The 15,986-nt window shown below is 44.7% G+C and overlaps 1 protein-coding gene across 1 annotated transcript in view; it reads left to right on the forward strand.

The window, feature by feature from the left end:
- ARHGAP35 (Rho GTPase activating protein 35) overlaps positions 1–15,986 on the forward strand; it is a 149,265-nt gene that overhangs the window by 76,478 nt on the left and 56,801 nt on the right. The window contains exon 3 of the mRNA XM_030941930.1: positions 5,053–5,197. Within this exon, the coding sequence (XP_030797790.1) occupies positions 5,053–5,197 (145 nt within the window). The remainder of the gene's footprint in view (positions 1–5,052; positions 5,198–15,986) is intronic.

Genomic DNA, 15,986 nt, shown 5'->3' on the forward strand with positions numbered 1-15,986 from the left:
TTCCATCAGAAATATGTCCAGTAACCCTTCAGATGCCTGAAGTGTTGGTTCTATCAGCAATCTGGCCCAGCTCTTGGCATGCACCCCAAACTCTGATTTTCTTACTAGGAAGGTTTAGAATTCATTTTGCAAGAGTTCCAATTTTGTGACACCCTAGAGAGCCTTCAGTTATCTCAAGGAGGTATTTTGAAATTCTGTAAACAGAGTTTAAGTCTTAAAAAAGAGGGAGTGAGATTGAATCCACGTCACTCACCAAGGAGGTGGGGTGATGCTACTGCAAAAGCTTACCCTCCACATCCACTGTTGTAAATGGAAGGATTGAACTAAATCTTGGACTCTTTGAGGTGAAAGAGATAGGAGCAGTTGTCTCAGTTAGCCTTCCGTCTCTCTTATCGTTCCTAACGTGACCCTTTGGAGCCGTACAAAAGAAGCCTGCTCCATAGTCAATAGGTGGCTCTATAGCTATTTGAAAATAGGTATCAGAGTGCCCCATTCTTCTCTTTGCCAACTTAAAGTTCCCTGGTATTTTGTATGAGTGGATCTTTATTACCTTTAGAAACCTTTGGAAGTCCTCCAGATAATCAGTGATCAGTGTGCCTTCCTTTTTTTTTTTTTTTTTTTTGAGACAGGATCTTCTGCTGTCACCCAGGCTGGAGTGCAGTGGTGCAACTTTGACTCACTGCAGCCTCCACCTCAGCTCAAGCCATCCTCCCACTGAAGCCTCCCAAGTTGCTGGGACTACAGGCGTGTGTCACCACACCCAGATAATTTTTTAAAATATTTTTTGTAGAGATGGGGTTTCACCATGTTGACCAGGCTGGTCTCAAACTCTGGCCTCAAGTGATCCGCCCGCCTCAGCCTCCCAAAGTGCTGGAATTACAGGCATGAGCCACCGAGCCCAGCTAGTGTGCTTTTTTGTTTTGTTTTGTTTTTTGAGACGAGTCTTGCTCTGTAGCCCAGGCTGGAGTGCAGTGGTGCGATCTTGGCTCACTGCAAGCTCCACCTCCCAGGTTCACACCATTCTCCTGCCTCAGCCTCCCGAGTAGCTGGGACTACAGGCGCCCGCCACCACGCCAGGCTAATTTTTTTTTTTTTTTTTGTAGAGATGGGGTTTCACTGTGTTAGCCAGGATGGTCTCTATTTCCTGACCTCGTGAACCGCCCGCCTTGGCCTCCCAAAGTGCTGGGATTACAGATGTCAGCCACCATGCGTGGCTGCTAGTGTGCTTTTATTCACTTAGTCATCCATTTATTTATTCCCTCCATCCCAATAATTTTCACTAGATTATAAGCCGTGGTAGTTAAAAGCACAGGTTTTACAGTCATGCAGACCTGACTTCGTCAAGTTACTGACTTTTTCTAGGAGCTGGCCTCTATAAAATGGAGTTTTTAATACCCACACCCACAAATCTTTTGTGACTCTGGAGTGTTTATAAAGAATTTATGCTGGCTGGGTGCGGTGCCTCATGCCTGTAATCCCAGCACTTTGGGAGTCCAAAGCAGGAGGATCCCTTGAGCCCAGGAAGCCATGGTTGTAGGGAGCTATGACTGTGCCACTGCACCCCAGCCTGGATGACAGAGCGAGACCCTATCTAAAAAAGAATTTATGCTAGGTTCTGGTACACAGAAGGTACTCAGTTGATAAAGGCTAAATGTCCTGGGTAAGTTAGATTGTTAGAACACACCGGCATCATCTTGTTCCTAGTATTAAGAGGGTAGGGGAATATAAGATTGAAATTTGTTGTCTGTTTCCTAGAACCTTGGTTAGAAGGAGGCTTTAAGGTGATTAGGAATAGCTTTCTTGCAGCTTCCATTTTTATTCCTTCACAGCGCTTTATTTGGAAGCCTCGGTTTTATTGAACAGTGCTGTTAGTTTTGACAGGCATATTCTGTAGGATTTGAAATTGTTAAAAACTTGAATGATAGAAATGGATGAATGTGATTTAAGTACAGATGCTCTTTGGTTATTCAGATTGTATAGCTAACCTTTTAAACTCTAAATATAAAAACTTTTCAACTGTTAACGTGTTAAACTTTAAAAAATATGAAATATTTTAAGGGGAGAGAGCATTGTTTGAATCATTGTTATCTGGTTGCAACAACGTGTGAAATAGAAGCACTCAGCCCCTCTTCCCCACCCCGCCCCCCACCCCGAGACGGAGTCTTGCTCTGCCGCCCAGGCTGTGCAATGGCACAATCTCAGTTCACTGCAACCCCTACCTCCTGGGTTCAAGTGATTCTCCTGCCTCAGCCTCCTGCGTAGCTGGGATCATAGGCATCCACCACCACACCTGCCTAATTTTTGTATTTTTTTGTAGAGACAGGGTTTCACCATGTTGGCCAGGCTGCTGTCGAACTCCTGATCTCAAGTGATCCACCCGCCTCACCCTCCCAAAGTGCTGGGATTATAGGCGTGAGCCACCATGCCCGGCCAGCCCTCTTATTTATTTATTATTTTGAAATAGGGTCTCACTTTCTCACCAAGGCTGGAGTGCAGTGGCATGATCTTAGCTCACTACAGCCTTGACCTCCTGGGCTCAGGCGATCCTCCCATCTCAGCTTCCCAGGTAGCTGGGACTATAGGCGTGCGCTACCATGCCCAGCTAATTGTTTTTGTATTTTTGATAGAGATGGGGCTTCACCATGTTGCCCAGGCTGGTCTTGAACTCCTGAGCTCAAGCAATCTGCCCACCTCAGCCTCCCATAGTGCTAGGATTACAGGCATTAGCCACCATGCCCAGCCTTAAATTCTTTATGTTATACTTCATATAAGTAGAAGATGCTAGACAGACAGTATAGACTGGCTAAATTATTTCCTGTAAATGTATATCATATATCATTAATTGACTTTTCCTTACTTCTTTGGTAAAAAAAAAGTCTGAAGTCAGAGCCTGTTTGCTTCAGTCTATAAGGGGAGTAAGCAGCAGCCATTGCCCCCAACCTAGGAGGCTATGCCACCACTTTATGGGGGGTGGGTATCTCACAGTGAGTGGGGACAGGCTTTATGGAGTGCATGGTTCTTCCCTAGGACCCCAGAATCCATTCACATTATAGCATTCTCCGTACTGAGTCAAGTAGCAGGCTGAATGAAGATTGGATTCTCATTGCCTTTGGTTTGTCATTTGAAGTAATCTCACCCAGCAGCCCAGAACTGGAATGGACTTGCTCTTTCCTTGTGTACATTATATTCTGCTCTGTTCTTTTTTATTTTTTTCTTGCTACTTGTTTGCACAGGAAGTTCTCAAAGAATCTCAGACTAAACAGGAAGTGATTTTTTTCCTATATAGAGGGGTACTAGTAGTAACGAAGATGGGCAGGAGAAGGAGAGGGAATAGGTGGCCTGTGGCCTGGTAGCTTGTTTCCTTCCGTGGATTTTATGTAAAATCCCTAAATAATTTAGTTTTATGGGCTGTGCACATTTCTGAGTAAATCTGCTTTTCTAAATTGGTTTCATCAACTGGAAAATGAAACTGAATTGCTGGGGATACACCTGGGTCCAATTTACCGTGATCCTATTTGGTTACTTTTCTCTTTTTAGTAGATATTTTAACAAAAGGCCAAAATTTCAAGTGTATTTCTTTGGCTTTAGGAAATTTATCATTTGTTTAGAGTAATTTTTTCTCCATTTAAAGTTCAAAAGAAAAAGATTGAATACTTTTGAAGCAGAGTATCTCAGTATTAATCATGTTAATGAGTATAGGCTTTGGAGACAAATCTTCCTAAATTTGAATCCAAGCAGTTACTTAGTTGTGTCATTTAGGCATGTGAGACATTTTTTCCTTGGTAAGATGGAGTGTCATCAGGTTTAAAAGAAATAATATTTGGCAGGCTGGGCAACATAGTGAGACCCCCATCTCTACAGAAAATTTAAAAATTAGCCTGGGTACATGCCTGTGGTCCCAGCTTTGGAATGCTGAGGTAGGAAGATCGCTTGAGCTCAGGAGGTCCAGGCTGCAGTGAGCTGTGGTTGTGCCACTGCACTCCAGCCTGAGCAACACGGGGAGACCCTGTCTCAAAATTATAATAATAATAATAATAATATTTGGAACTTACTCTGTGCATAGTAAGTTCTCAAGTGGTTGCTGTTGCTGCTGCTGCTGCTGCTGCTGCTGCTAGTACTTCTTGAAGAAGGTGACTGGGGAAAAAATAGACAAAAAAATACTTTGTCTTGTTTGATTAGTTGACTTTACCTTTTCCTAATATGGATGCAACTGAGAATTGACCCCAAGCTAATGTATCAAGGGACGTTCTCATGTGGGGCTATCAGCCCTAGCAGAATGCCTGCTGCCTTTTCTAGAAAGAGGAAATGATCTGTTTTCCATTTCATTTTTTTTAAACGATTTTAGCTATCTTTGAGTATGTAACATCTATTATGCTTGTAGGGTGTTTGGAAAACTTCCTGTTTACTCCAGAGCATCCCTGGTAGAGGATGTAGATAATTATCGTATTGTTATTTTATTACATAAACATGGCCTGCTTCTTATAAACATCTTTGTTCTAATAATGTGGTCTCATACTGAAGGTGTGACTTTCTGGCATCTTATGTGGTATTCAGAGGCCAGAAGATAGAAAATTAAAATTAATGAAATGAGCCAAGCGAGTCTTTTTAATCCTTCCTGAAATTATTTTATTTTATTTTATTTATTTTTTGAGATGGAGTCTTACTCTGTTGCCCAGGCTGGAATACAGTGGCGCAATCTCGGCTTACCACAGTCTCCACCTCCTGGGTTCAAGCAATTCTCCTGCCTCAGCCTCCAGAGTAGCTGGGACTACAGGCGCCCGCCACCACGCCTGGTTAATTTTTGTATTTTTAGTAGAGATAAGTTTCAGCATGTTGGCCAGGCTGGTCTCGAACTCCTGACCTCAGATGATCCACCAGCCTCGGCCTCCCAATGTGCTGGGATTACAGGCATGAGCCACCGCATCCAGCCACTTCTTGACATCTTTCTAGCCGTTTTTATACCACTGCTTCCCCTCTGGAAGCCTTACTGAAGGTTAAGTTACATGTTGATACTCACTTGTTTTTGTGCTTCCTTTTCTCTTTCCTGGACAGAAACCAAAGCCCAAACCCCGGCCATCCATCACAAAGGCAACCTGGGAGAGTAACTATTTTGGGGTGCCTTTAACAACTGTCGTGACTCCAGAGAAGCCGATCCCCATTTTTATTGAAAGATGTATTGAGTACATTGAAGCCACAGGTAAGAGTATTACCTCATAGCAGTTTATAACTTTCACTGTCTACAGGATGCTTACTGGAGGGCCAAGCCATCTGGAGATTCTGGAATCAGTTGTTGTTGAGTGTGAGATGCTCTTGGAGAAGGAGCTGAGCAGTCCCGACAGCTGTCAGATGTGTGGATTCTCCATTTGTGTGCAGTTTTGAGGCTGTCGTTGGGCATTTATTAGGGCTTGGCCTACGAAGGAGCCATTCTATGCTCAAGGTGGCAGCTGTGACTGCTTGGGCACTTTCTCTGTGCTCCCTCACCCACCAGAGCATCAACACTCTGTCAGTTGCTTGCCCGCCTGTGTTCCCTGCAGGTCTGTGAGCTCCTTGAGGGTTTTGCTATCGTGTCCTCAGTACTAGAGTAGATACATAATACATTTTGGTTTAGTAAAATGAATACAGCCCTCAGCATTCATCGGGAGCCTGAGACTCATGTATTGACAGGATTTTTTTCTGAGGTAAGAAAATGATTAGGATGTTTGGGGTATCTTCTGGTTATGCAGCTCCTCTGACAACTTGATGCTATCGCAAAGGTAGACTATCTTGGAAAATTTTTTTGCATTGTTCTTGAAATAATTAAGTTTTATTTGTGTTGAAACCATTTGCTTTATTCATTTGAGCTCTCATGTGTCCCTTTGGCCTTCCAGTTTCATTAAGGTAGGTTCTTGAACATTAGGAGTTGGGCTCAGGAACACAGGCTTAAACTAATTTGAAACTAAGGTAGGGATTACAGCCTTCCTATCTGTTCTTTCTAACTCTGATGTTATCTACAAGGGTGTTAAGTATTGTGTGGTGCGGACAGCCTACGAGGCTCTGCTGATAATTTCAGCAGCATCATGTGAAGCTGAGTGACAGTGTTCATATTTATTTATGATGTTGTAAATCAGGGAAGATAGCTTTATTATTTTATTTTTATTTTTATTTTTTATTTTTTGAAACAGAGTCTCACTCTGTTACCCAGGCTGGAGTGCAGTGACACAATCTCAGCTTACTGCAACCTCCGCCTCCCGGGTTCAAGTGATTCTCCTGCCTCAGCCTCCTGAGTAGCTGGGATTACAGGCGCCCGCCATGACGCCCAGCTAATTTTTGTATTTTTAGTAGAGACAGGTTTTCGCCATGTTGGCCAGGCTGTTCTTGAACTCCTGACCTCGTGTCCGCCCCCACTCAGCCTGCCAAAGTGCTGGGATTACAGGTGTGAGCCACCGCTCCTGGCCTGAAGAAAGCTTTTAAGTTGAAGCCCACCAAAGACTTTGTAGTTATTTCCTAGGTTTTCTCTGTGGCACCCCAGGCTTGAATCTCAATAATAAGCACTTTGCATAATCATTACAGATCTATAGCTTTGTTTAGTCCATTCTGTACTCAAAGCGGTTTCTCAGTGTCCATCTTGTTTTTTTTTTTTTTTTCCTGCTGTAGACACAGAGGTCTCACTTATTACCCAGGCTAGTCTCACAATCCTAGCCTCAAGTGATCCTCCTACCTTGATCTCCTAAAGTTCTGGGATTACAGGCATGAGCTACCATGCCTGGGCTTCAGTGTCCGTCTTTTTTGACACTAATTTTATATTAATTTCTTCCTTTATCTGTCTCTATAAAATGTTTGAAAGTTACAGGTGTGATATGCACCTTTACATTTTTTTATTTATTTACTTATTTAGTTTTTTTAGACGGAGTCTCACTCTGTCACCCAGGCTGGAGTATAGTGGCATGATCTTGACTCACTGCAACCTCTGCCTCCCAGGTTCAAGCAATCCTCCCACCTCAGCCTCCTGAGTAGCTAGGATTACAGGCATGCACCACCACACCTGGCTAATTTTGTTTGTATTTTTAGTAGAGATGGAGTTTCACCATGTTGGTCAGGCTGGTCTCAAACTCCTGACCTCAAGTGATCCACCCACTTTGGCCTCCCAAAGTGCTGTGATTACAAGTGTGAGCCATCGTGCCCACCCTGCACCTTTATTTTTAAATACTTCAATGGGTATTTCCCAAAAACATTCTCTTATAGAACCACTGTGCATTTATCAAAATTAGGAAATCAACATTCATCTAGTACTCATCTGTCTGTAATCTAATCTATAGACTTTCTCATTTCATCAGTTTTCCCACTAACTTCCTTTGTAGCAAGAGACAAAACACTGTTTTGGTCCAGGACCTTATCCGGGACCATACGTTACATTTAGTGGTCAAATCTGGCCAGGCGCAGTGGCTCACAACTGTAGTCCCAGCACTTTGGGAGGCTGACGCAGGCAGATCACAAGGTCAAGAGGTTGAGATCATCCGGGCCAACATGGTGAAACCCCGTCTCTACTAAAAATACAAAAACTTAGGCCAGAGGTGGGTGGATCACCTGAGGTCAGCCTGACCAACATGGAGAAATGCAATCTCTACTAAAAATACAAAATTAGCCAGGCTTGGTGGTGCATGCCTGTAATCCTAGCTACGCAGGAGGCTGAAGCAGGAGAATCGCTTGAACGCAGGAGGTGGAGGTTGTGGTGAGCCAAGATTGCACCATTGCACTCCAGCCTGGGCAACAAGAGCGAAACTCCATCTCAAAAAAAAAAAAAAAAAAAAAAAAAAAATTAACTGGGCATGGTGGCACGCACCTGTAGTCCCAGCTACTCGGGAAGCTGAGGCAGGAGGATTGGTTGAACCCGGGAGGCAGTGGTTGCAGTGAGCTGAGATCGCGCCAGTATACTCTAGCCTGGCAACAGAGCTAGACTCCATCTCAAAAACCAAAAAACAAAAATACCAATCAGTTCTTTTGTAGGGTGTTCCTCAGCTTGGCTTTGTTTTCCCTTTTTTTTTTTTTTTTTTTTTTTTTGTATTTTTTTGTATTTTTTGGTAGAGATGGTCTCAAACTCCTGAGCTCAAGCCATCCACATGCCTCGGCCTCCCAAAGTGCTGGGATTACAGGCGTGAGCCACCGTGCCCAGCCTTGGCTTTGTTTTCATTTTTTTGGATATTTCATCATGATCAGGTTCTGGGTTTGCACTTCTGGCAGACATCACAGGGCAGCAGTGCCTTTGCTGTGTCCTCTCCACTTCATCTCTGCTGCCCACCATCACCCACCTTCTCAGTCCAGTCTATGGATATGACGATTTATCTGCTGAAAACCCATCCTTGCTTCTTTGGTGCCTATCAGATGCAGGCCACAGTCATAATCCTCCTTCCCGGACTCAGGAACAACAGGACTGTTACTATGCCATCGTCCCCTGCCCTCCTTCCCACCCTCCTTTTTTTTCCCTCTCCCCTTCCCTTCCTTCTTTCACCCGTTTCTTTCAGTTTTATACTGCTTCAAGTATTAATTTTAAAATTATTCTACAAGAATGCAAACAATTTATCAGAAGGATGTGAACCAAGCAGAATTTCTTAGTGTTTCTGTGCCTTAGGGCATTCCCCTTGTGTGGTTTAAAATTTGTCCCCCACTCCTCTTTGCCTCTGGAACTTATCCTTATTCTTCAAGAGGCTCCTACCCCTAATAGCACTTTGAATTTAACCTCCCTGGTAGTTCTTCTCAGCCAAATTTCACCTTCCTGAAAATGGGATTCTCTGTTCTCCTTGTCTCCCTAGAGCCCGATACAGCATATATATTAATTGATTATTGTAAATTAGCCGGGCATGGTGGCATGTATCTGTGGTCCCAGCTACCCTGGAGGCTGAGGTGGGAGAATTGCTTGAGGCCAAGGGTTCAAGGCTGCAAGTGAGCTGTAATTGCGCCACTGCACTCCAGCCTGGGCAACAGAGCAAGACCCTGTCTCTTAAAAAACAAAAGAGAGAGAGAAAGGGACAGGGTCTCGCTCTGTTGCCCAGGCTAGAGTACAGTGGTGCAGTCATAACTCACTTGCAGTCTCACCTTTCTGGCCTCAAGCCTCTTGAGTAACTGGGACTTGACAGGCACATGCCACCATGCCCGGCTAATTTTTGTATTTTTTGTAGAGACAAAGTCTCACTATGTTGCCCAGGCAGGTTTCAAACGCCTGGCCTTAAACCATCTTCCCACCTTGGCCTCCCAAAGTGCTGGGATTATAAGCATGAACCACTGCACCCAGCCAGAGACCCTGTCTCTTTCAAAAAAAAAAAAAAAAAAAAAGATTGATTGAATGAGTGGTTTTCAATCTGGAATACCTTAATTCCATTTTCATCTTTCTTCTTCAAGAAAAAAATAACCATATATTTCCCCTTACTGGCATTAGTTTGGCCTTTTTTTTTTTTTTTTTGAGACGGAGTCTTGCTCTGTCGCCCAGGCTGGAGTGCAGTGGCGTGATCTCCGCTCACTGCAGGCTCCGCTGCCTCGCAGGTTAATGCCATTCTCCTGCCTCAGCCTCCCTAGAAGCTGGGACTACAGGCGCCCGCCACCACGCCCGGCTAATTTTTTGTATTTTCAGTAGAGACGGGGTTTGACCATGTTCGCCAGGATGGTCTCGATCTCCTGACCTCGTGATCCGCCCACTTCGGCCTCCCAAAGTGCTGGGATTACAGGCGTGAGCCACCACGCCCAGCCTAGTTTGTACTTTTATGAAATTTCAGAAGAAAAATTAAACCTGGTATCTGTGAGCTTAGTGTGCATTGGAGGGGAGTCTTTGTGTACCCTTATTTCCTAAGAAACCTTTTTTCTCCCCTTTATAAAATTAAAGCACATTCATTGTAGAAATTGGACAAATGGCAAGAACTGTGAAGAGGAACTCAAAGATTTGTGATCTGCTACTTAGTGAAAACCACCATTAATGGTTTGAGATGTTTCTTGTAGTCTTATTTCTCTGCATATACACATATATTTATTTTTACATAATTCAGAGTATGAGGTAAGCTAGCGTTCAACTTTTTTTTTTAACATAGCCCTCTTAGATGAGGCAGAAGAGGCCGGGTGCAGTGGCTTACACCTGTAATCCCAGCACTTTGGGAGTCCAAGGTGGGCACTCACTTGAGGTCAGGGGTTCCAGACCAGTCTGACCAACATGGCAAAACCCCATCCATCTCTACTAAAAGTACAAAAATTAGCTGGGCTTGGTGGTACGTGTCTATGATCCCAGCTACTCGGGAAGCTGAGATGGGATAATTACTTGAACCCACAAGGTGGAGGTTGCAGTGAGCCAAGATCACACCACTGCACTCCAGCCTGGGCGACAAAGTAAGACTCTGTCTCCAAATTAATTAATTAATTAATTAATAAAGCATGCATGAATGCCAGGCATAGTGATGTGCACCTGTGATCCCAAATGTTTGAGAGGCTGAGGCAGGAGGGTCGTTTGAGCCCAGGAGTTCCAAGGCTGCACTGAGCTCTGATCGTACCACTGCAGTCCAGCCTAGGCAACACAGCAAGAGCCTGTCTCAAAACAAAAAAAGAAAGAAAGAAAAAGAAAAAAATTACCATTAATTCAGTAGTATCATTTCACATATAATTCATTTTTAAATGTATTCATTTAACTTAAAAAACTGTATGTTGTAGCTGAGATTTTTGTACTAGGATTCAATCAATAGTCACACTGCACTTGGCTTTGCCCCTTCAGGCCCTTGCAGTCCAGAACAGTCCTCTCTGGCTTGTTTTAATAATGTGATTTTTTTTTTTAAGAGACAGAGTCTCACTCTATCACTGAGGCTGGAGTACAATGGCGCAATCATAGCTCACGGGAGCCTCTAACTCCTAGGCTGAAGTGATCCTTCCTCCTTTTCTTCCTGAGTGCTACAGGCATGTGCCACCACCCTCAGCCAATGATGACCTTTTTTGAAAAGCCTAGTCAGTTGTCTTGCAGAATGTCCTCCTCATGTAATGTGCTCTTTGGACCTCTTCACCATCCTCGGCTCCCTTCCAGGACCACCTGTGACCATGTCAGAGTCTGGCCTCTGACTGAGCAGGGGGTTGAGCATCCTGCATGTGGTGGATGCAGGACTGCTGCCTCCCTCTCCGGACAAGGCATATGTATGAATTGGGCTTACGGGCTCCATTGGGTTGTATTGAATAATTGAACGAATTGTGGGCTAGTGTTTTCTGCAACTCTGACTGACAGACAGTGGGCTTGCATGTCCTTAGGGAAAGCTGGTGCTGCCACCTGCCCTCTCACCGCATCTCCCTCTCTTGCTCGTGGTGGGAATGGACATATGACCACACAGGTTTCATGTGGTATTCCAGGCACGGGCTCCTAGCCGATTAGAGATCACATTCCCAATGAAACTTGTTTACTAGGCCTGGTCAAAGCAGTCCAAAGTCAGAAGTCATTGTGTCCCTGTTTTTGTGTCCATTTCATGTACCTTGGCACTTTAAGGCTTGTCCTGGAAAATAAAACATTTCATCATCACTTGTGAAGGCAGGGCTTGGGAGTTTGCACTGCTAAGATGAGGATAGGAAAGAAATTTATGCCACAGGGCCTTTGCTGCTGCCCACTCACCTGTCTGCACAGCCAGGGCATGGCTAGCGGAAGTGGAGAAGACGAGCAAGACCACAACCTTGCCGTGGAGAGGTGATAAATCGGGACTTGAACTATCCCATCACTCTAAAAATGTTTTTTATCTGATTACAAAAGTAATATATGGCTAGGCATGATGGCTCACGCCTGTAATCCCAGCACTTTGGGACGGCAAGGCAGGAGTAGCATTCAAGCCCATGAGTTTAAGTCCAACCCCGGCAACATGGTGAAACCCTGTCTCTACCAAAAATACAGAAATTAGCCATACATGATGGTCTGTGCCTGTAGTCCCAGCTACTCAGAGGCTGAGGTAGGAGGATCGCTCGAGCCCAGAAGGTTGAGGTTACCGTAAGCTGAGATGCCACTGCACTCCAGCGTGGACAACAGAGTAAGACCCTGTCTCAAAAAAAAAAAAAAAAGGAATATACATATACTTGCTTACTGTAAAACAAATTAATCATTATAGATATGTATGACAGAAAGTGAAAATCTTTTACAATCCCAGTCTCCTCCAGGAGTCATCTCATTAATGTACGGATTATGCTTCCTGCTAATGCTAGTCCCCCAAAACATTGAAAAGTCTGAGTATGAGATCATCTCTGTGCTGTTCTGCAGCTTGTTGTTTGTTTTAGCTGGACATGAGATCTTGGGCGTCACTTCTGAATTCCACCTCCAAGCCAATTGCATTTTGGTTTTTGATGTGGGGAGAGGATGCAAGAGCTATTACGAGAGGAGGGTGTCTGGAAGTGTGGGAAGAGAAGCCTTGTTTGCAGAGGTGGCATGTGGCAGGTTCCTGTGACTGGCATCTCCCAGCCCCTTAGTTTGTGAGTAAAGTGCCAACTCCTTCTAAACACAGATCACAAGAAAAAGGATCATCACTTTCTTACCTCAGTTTACTGCTCCTAATGTTTACGAGCAGGGGAGCAGGGCGCTGTGTTGAGACTCCTCCCCCATATTTTCCCTTCTTAGGTTAGCTTCTAACATTGTGAGGGAAATTGGTTCTGATTTGCACCTGTCTTCTTTCCTGAGCTTTCTGACCAGTTCATTTACCCTTGTTCATATTTCTGAAAATCAGAACACAGTCAAAAAATGACCAGAGAGTAGAACAGCTTTCAGATTGATCTGCAGATGCTTTTAGCCCAGCCCAGGGACATCCTCTGTGCTTGCTGTGCTAATAGGATATTAGACTTTCACTCTCTCAGCTCCGGTTACATGGAAAGGCTGGATGAGGGCATGTCACTGCCACAGCTGCTCTGGGACTGCCACTGAGAGTGGGAAGGAGGTGGGGGTTGGCGGGGAGCTTAGGAGTCAGACTAACTTTCTATTTCTAGCTTGAATACTTTTTTTCCTCCAGTTTTCATCTTTGTGGAAAATTGGTTGAAGCAATGGAGTCACTGCTCCCTTCTGCAGCAGTGTGGCTCCTAATGACAGAGAGCATTGGCCAAGCTCATCTGAGCTCTCTGATGCACAGCAGGAAGTAGAATTATTCAATTCAGTGTACCTCTCTGGAATGGGGCGAGAGGTTACTTTTAGAGCCGGCTCACAATCCTCCTGAGAATAATTTCTCAGGGTAAAATACACTCTTTATAGCTCATGGTGGTCACAAGACTGAGGTTTTAAATCCTGGGTCTCGGGGCCAAATTTGAGTCAAGCCTTCCTAGGATTCAAGAAATCTGACAGCAGAGGAACCCCCTGAAACAGCTTCCAAGTGTCTGTCAGCCTGCCTACCTGGGACGGTCTCAGCGTTCTGGAGACAGAATCTTAGTGCCCCACTCGCTTTGGCTCTGCTGCGTGTGTTCCCAGTCCCCCAGCCTCTCCTCAGCCTCACTTGCTATTTAACTAAAAATAGCATTCTCTACGCATGCTTTCTTTGAATAATGTGTGAAGCCAGACTTCGTTCCCTGTTTCTGTGATTTTTAACCTCTGCTTTTGGCAGTGCAAGAGGGGGCAGGACAACAGTGAGGAAATTATTTCCCTGGCCCCAGTCGTTTCTTAATTCGTTTGCTTACTGAGATGACCAACCTCCACACCTCCAGCAAGTGCTGTAGGGGAAATTGTGCCCAGGGAGAAGCAGTTTCATTGGGGCAGAAGGCACCCATCTTCTCTCTTGAATTATGGTATATTCAAACTATTCTATAAAAATAACTGCCAGGCCACAGTTTTGTTAGTGCAGCTGACTTTCAGTTAGTCCCTCTGGAATGAAAAGCTGCCTGAAGTCAAGGAAGACCTGGCAGGCGTTGAAAGTAATAATGGTCAAGGTGGTTTGCCCTTGCGTTCCCTCACCCCGCTTTCTGTTCCATACACGTTTCTTGAGCATTGATATGGCCTAGGCCTGGCTCTGGGCACTCCGTCATATATGATCCCATAAGAGATGTCATTTTGCTCTAAGAACATGGGTGTGGTAGGAAGCTAGCCCTTGGGAGGAGTCAGGGTACATCTCAGTCTTTGTCACTGTGGGGAGGACCTCAATGTCAGTAAAGTTCAGGGTTAGTCTGGCTGGAAAAAAGGTGGCAGCATTGATATTCCCTTCCCTGCATAAAACCTTGAGAGGAGTCCTGCATAAAATCCGGTGACAGAAGCCAGGCTGTGCCTCTCAGGGCAGCACCTGCCTGTCATAGTATTTTAGCTGAAGTTCACATTTATTTTCTTTTTCTTATTTTTTATTTTTTTTCAGAAACGGAGTTACCCTGTCACCCAGGCTGCAGTGCAGTGGTGCAATCACAGCTCACTGCAGCCTTGAACTCCTGGGTTCAAGTGATCCTCCCGCCTCAGCCTCCCAAGTAGCTGGGACTACAGACGCATGCCACCATGCCTGGCTTGGTTGTTTTTTTTTTTTTTTTTTTTTGAGATGGGGTCTTGCTGTGTTTCCCAGGCTGGTCTCTTAACTCCTGACCTCAAGCAATCCTCCCTTCTCAGCCTCTCTAGTCTCTGAGATTGCAGGCATGAGCTACTAAGCCCAGCTTCACATTTATTTTCAAAAGCTCTTTGCTGGAGGGCTTGCACAGCCCCACCTTGGGGTATCATTGCTTGCATTTAGGAGACTGTAATGTAAATGGTGCCGCCTTTATTTGACTTCCAGGGACACTTCCTTGATGGAGACATAATCAGGTCAACTTTGACCTCTCGTCCCTGGTTGAGTGGGGAAATCCCAGAGAGAGGATCACGTGGTTGTTGGAAGACAAACTTCCAGATAACTCTTTAATAGCATTAAGCTTAATTCACTTACCATGTTTTTTGTGGGGGTGGATGGCAGATTTTGTTCATTAAATGAGTATTTATTGACTTTATATTAATTAAGCACCTACTGTATGCTGGGCACTGTTTTGAACTCAGGTTGCCCCCATGTCTCTGGGAGTGGGGGAGATAGATATAATCACACGAATGCATAATTCATCAGACAAGGAACATTATTGGATTTTAAAATTACTGGGGAATAAAATAACACACAGGACCCAGTGTTGGTGAGGATATGGAGCAATTAGAATCCTCACACTGCTGAAGGGAGTGTAAAAGGGCAGAGTCACTTTGGAAAACTCTTTGGCAGTTTATTAAAAAGTTAAACAGATCCTTTTATAGTTCATAAGTGTGAATGGGTTGTATAGGGAAAAACTCCAACCCCATTTTTCCTCCACCCTCACACCACAACAATCACCAACACAGAAGACTTCTGTGACCAAATGTGTGGGGTGCTTTCCCCACATCCCAGACACCAGCTGCAAGTGCAGGCCTCTGGAACTTCTGACTGACCAGCTTCAAGTTGGGGTTCCCATGACCCCCTCTTTGGGTTCAGTTAATTTCTGGAGCAGTTCACAGAACTTAAGGAAACACTTGCTTATGTTTACTGGTTTATTATAAAGAATATTACATGGGATACAGATGAAGAGATGTGGGTAGGGCGAGGTACAGGGGAAGGTCGTGGAGCTTCCATGCCCTCCCTGGGCATGCCACCCTCCAGGACCCTCCGGTGTTCAGTTATCTGGAAGCTCTCTGAACCCTGGCCTCTTGGGTTTTATGGAAGCTTTATGACATCAGCATTCCTTCCCCCAGGGTATAGGGTGGGACCCTCTCAGGGGAGGGTCTTAAGACTCACAGTTGGAAAAGTGGGTTACGATTAGAGTCCTGCCTTGTGGCAGGTGAAAGGAGGACAGGAGGGAGATTGTGTTTCCCGATACCTGCCCTTGGGGCCTAACACACCCAGCATTATAACAAAAGACTGTAACAAGGGCTGTGGGAGTTAGGAACTAGGAACTGTAGACAAAAACCTGTGTATCATAATATCACATTGGGTTTTCATGCTCATGTGTGAAAAGTCCCTCTTTCAAACCTTGTTCTGGCACATTATCTTACATGAAAGGAGAAAAAGCTAAAC

This window comes from Rhinopithecus roxellana, chromosome 12, assembly GCF_007565055.1.
Source record: "Rhinopithecus roxellana isolate Shanxi Qingling chromosome 12, ASM756505v1, whole genome shotgun sequence".
NCBI classification, from domain to species: Eukaryota; Metazoa; Chordata; class Mammalia; order Primates; family Cercopithecidae; genus Rhinopithecus; species Rhinopithecus roxellana.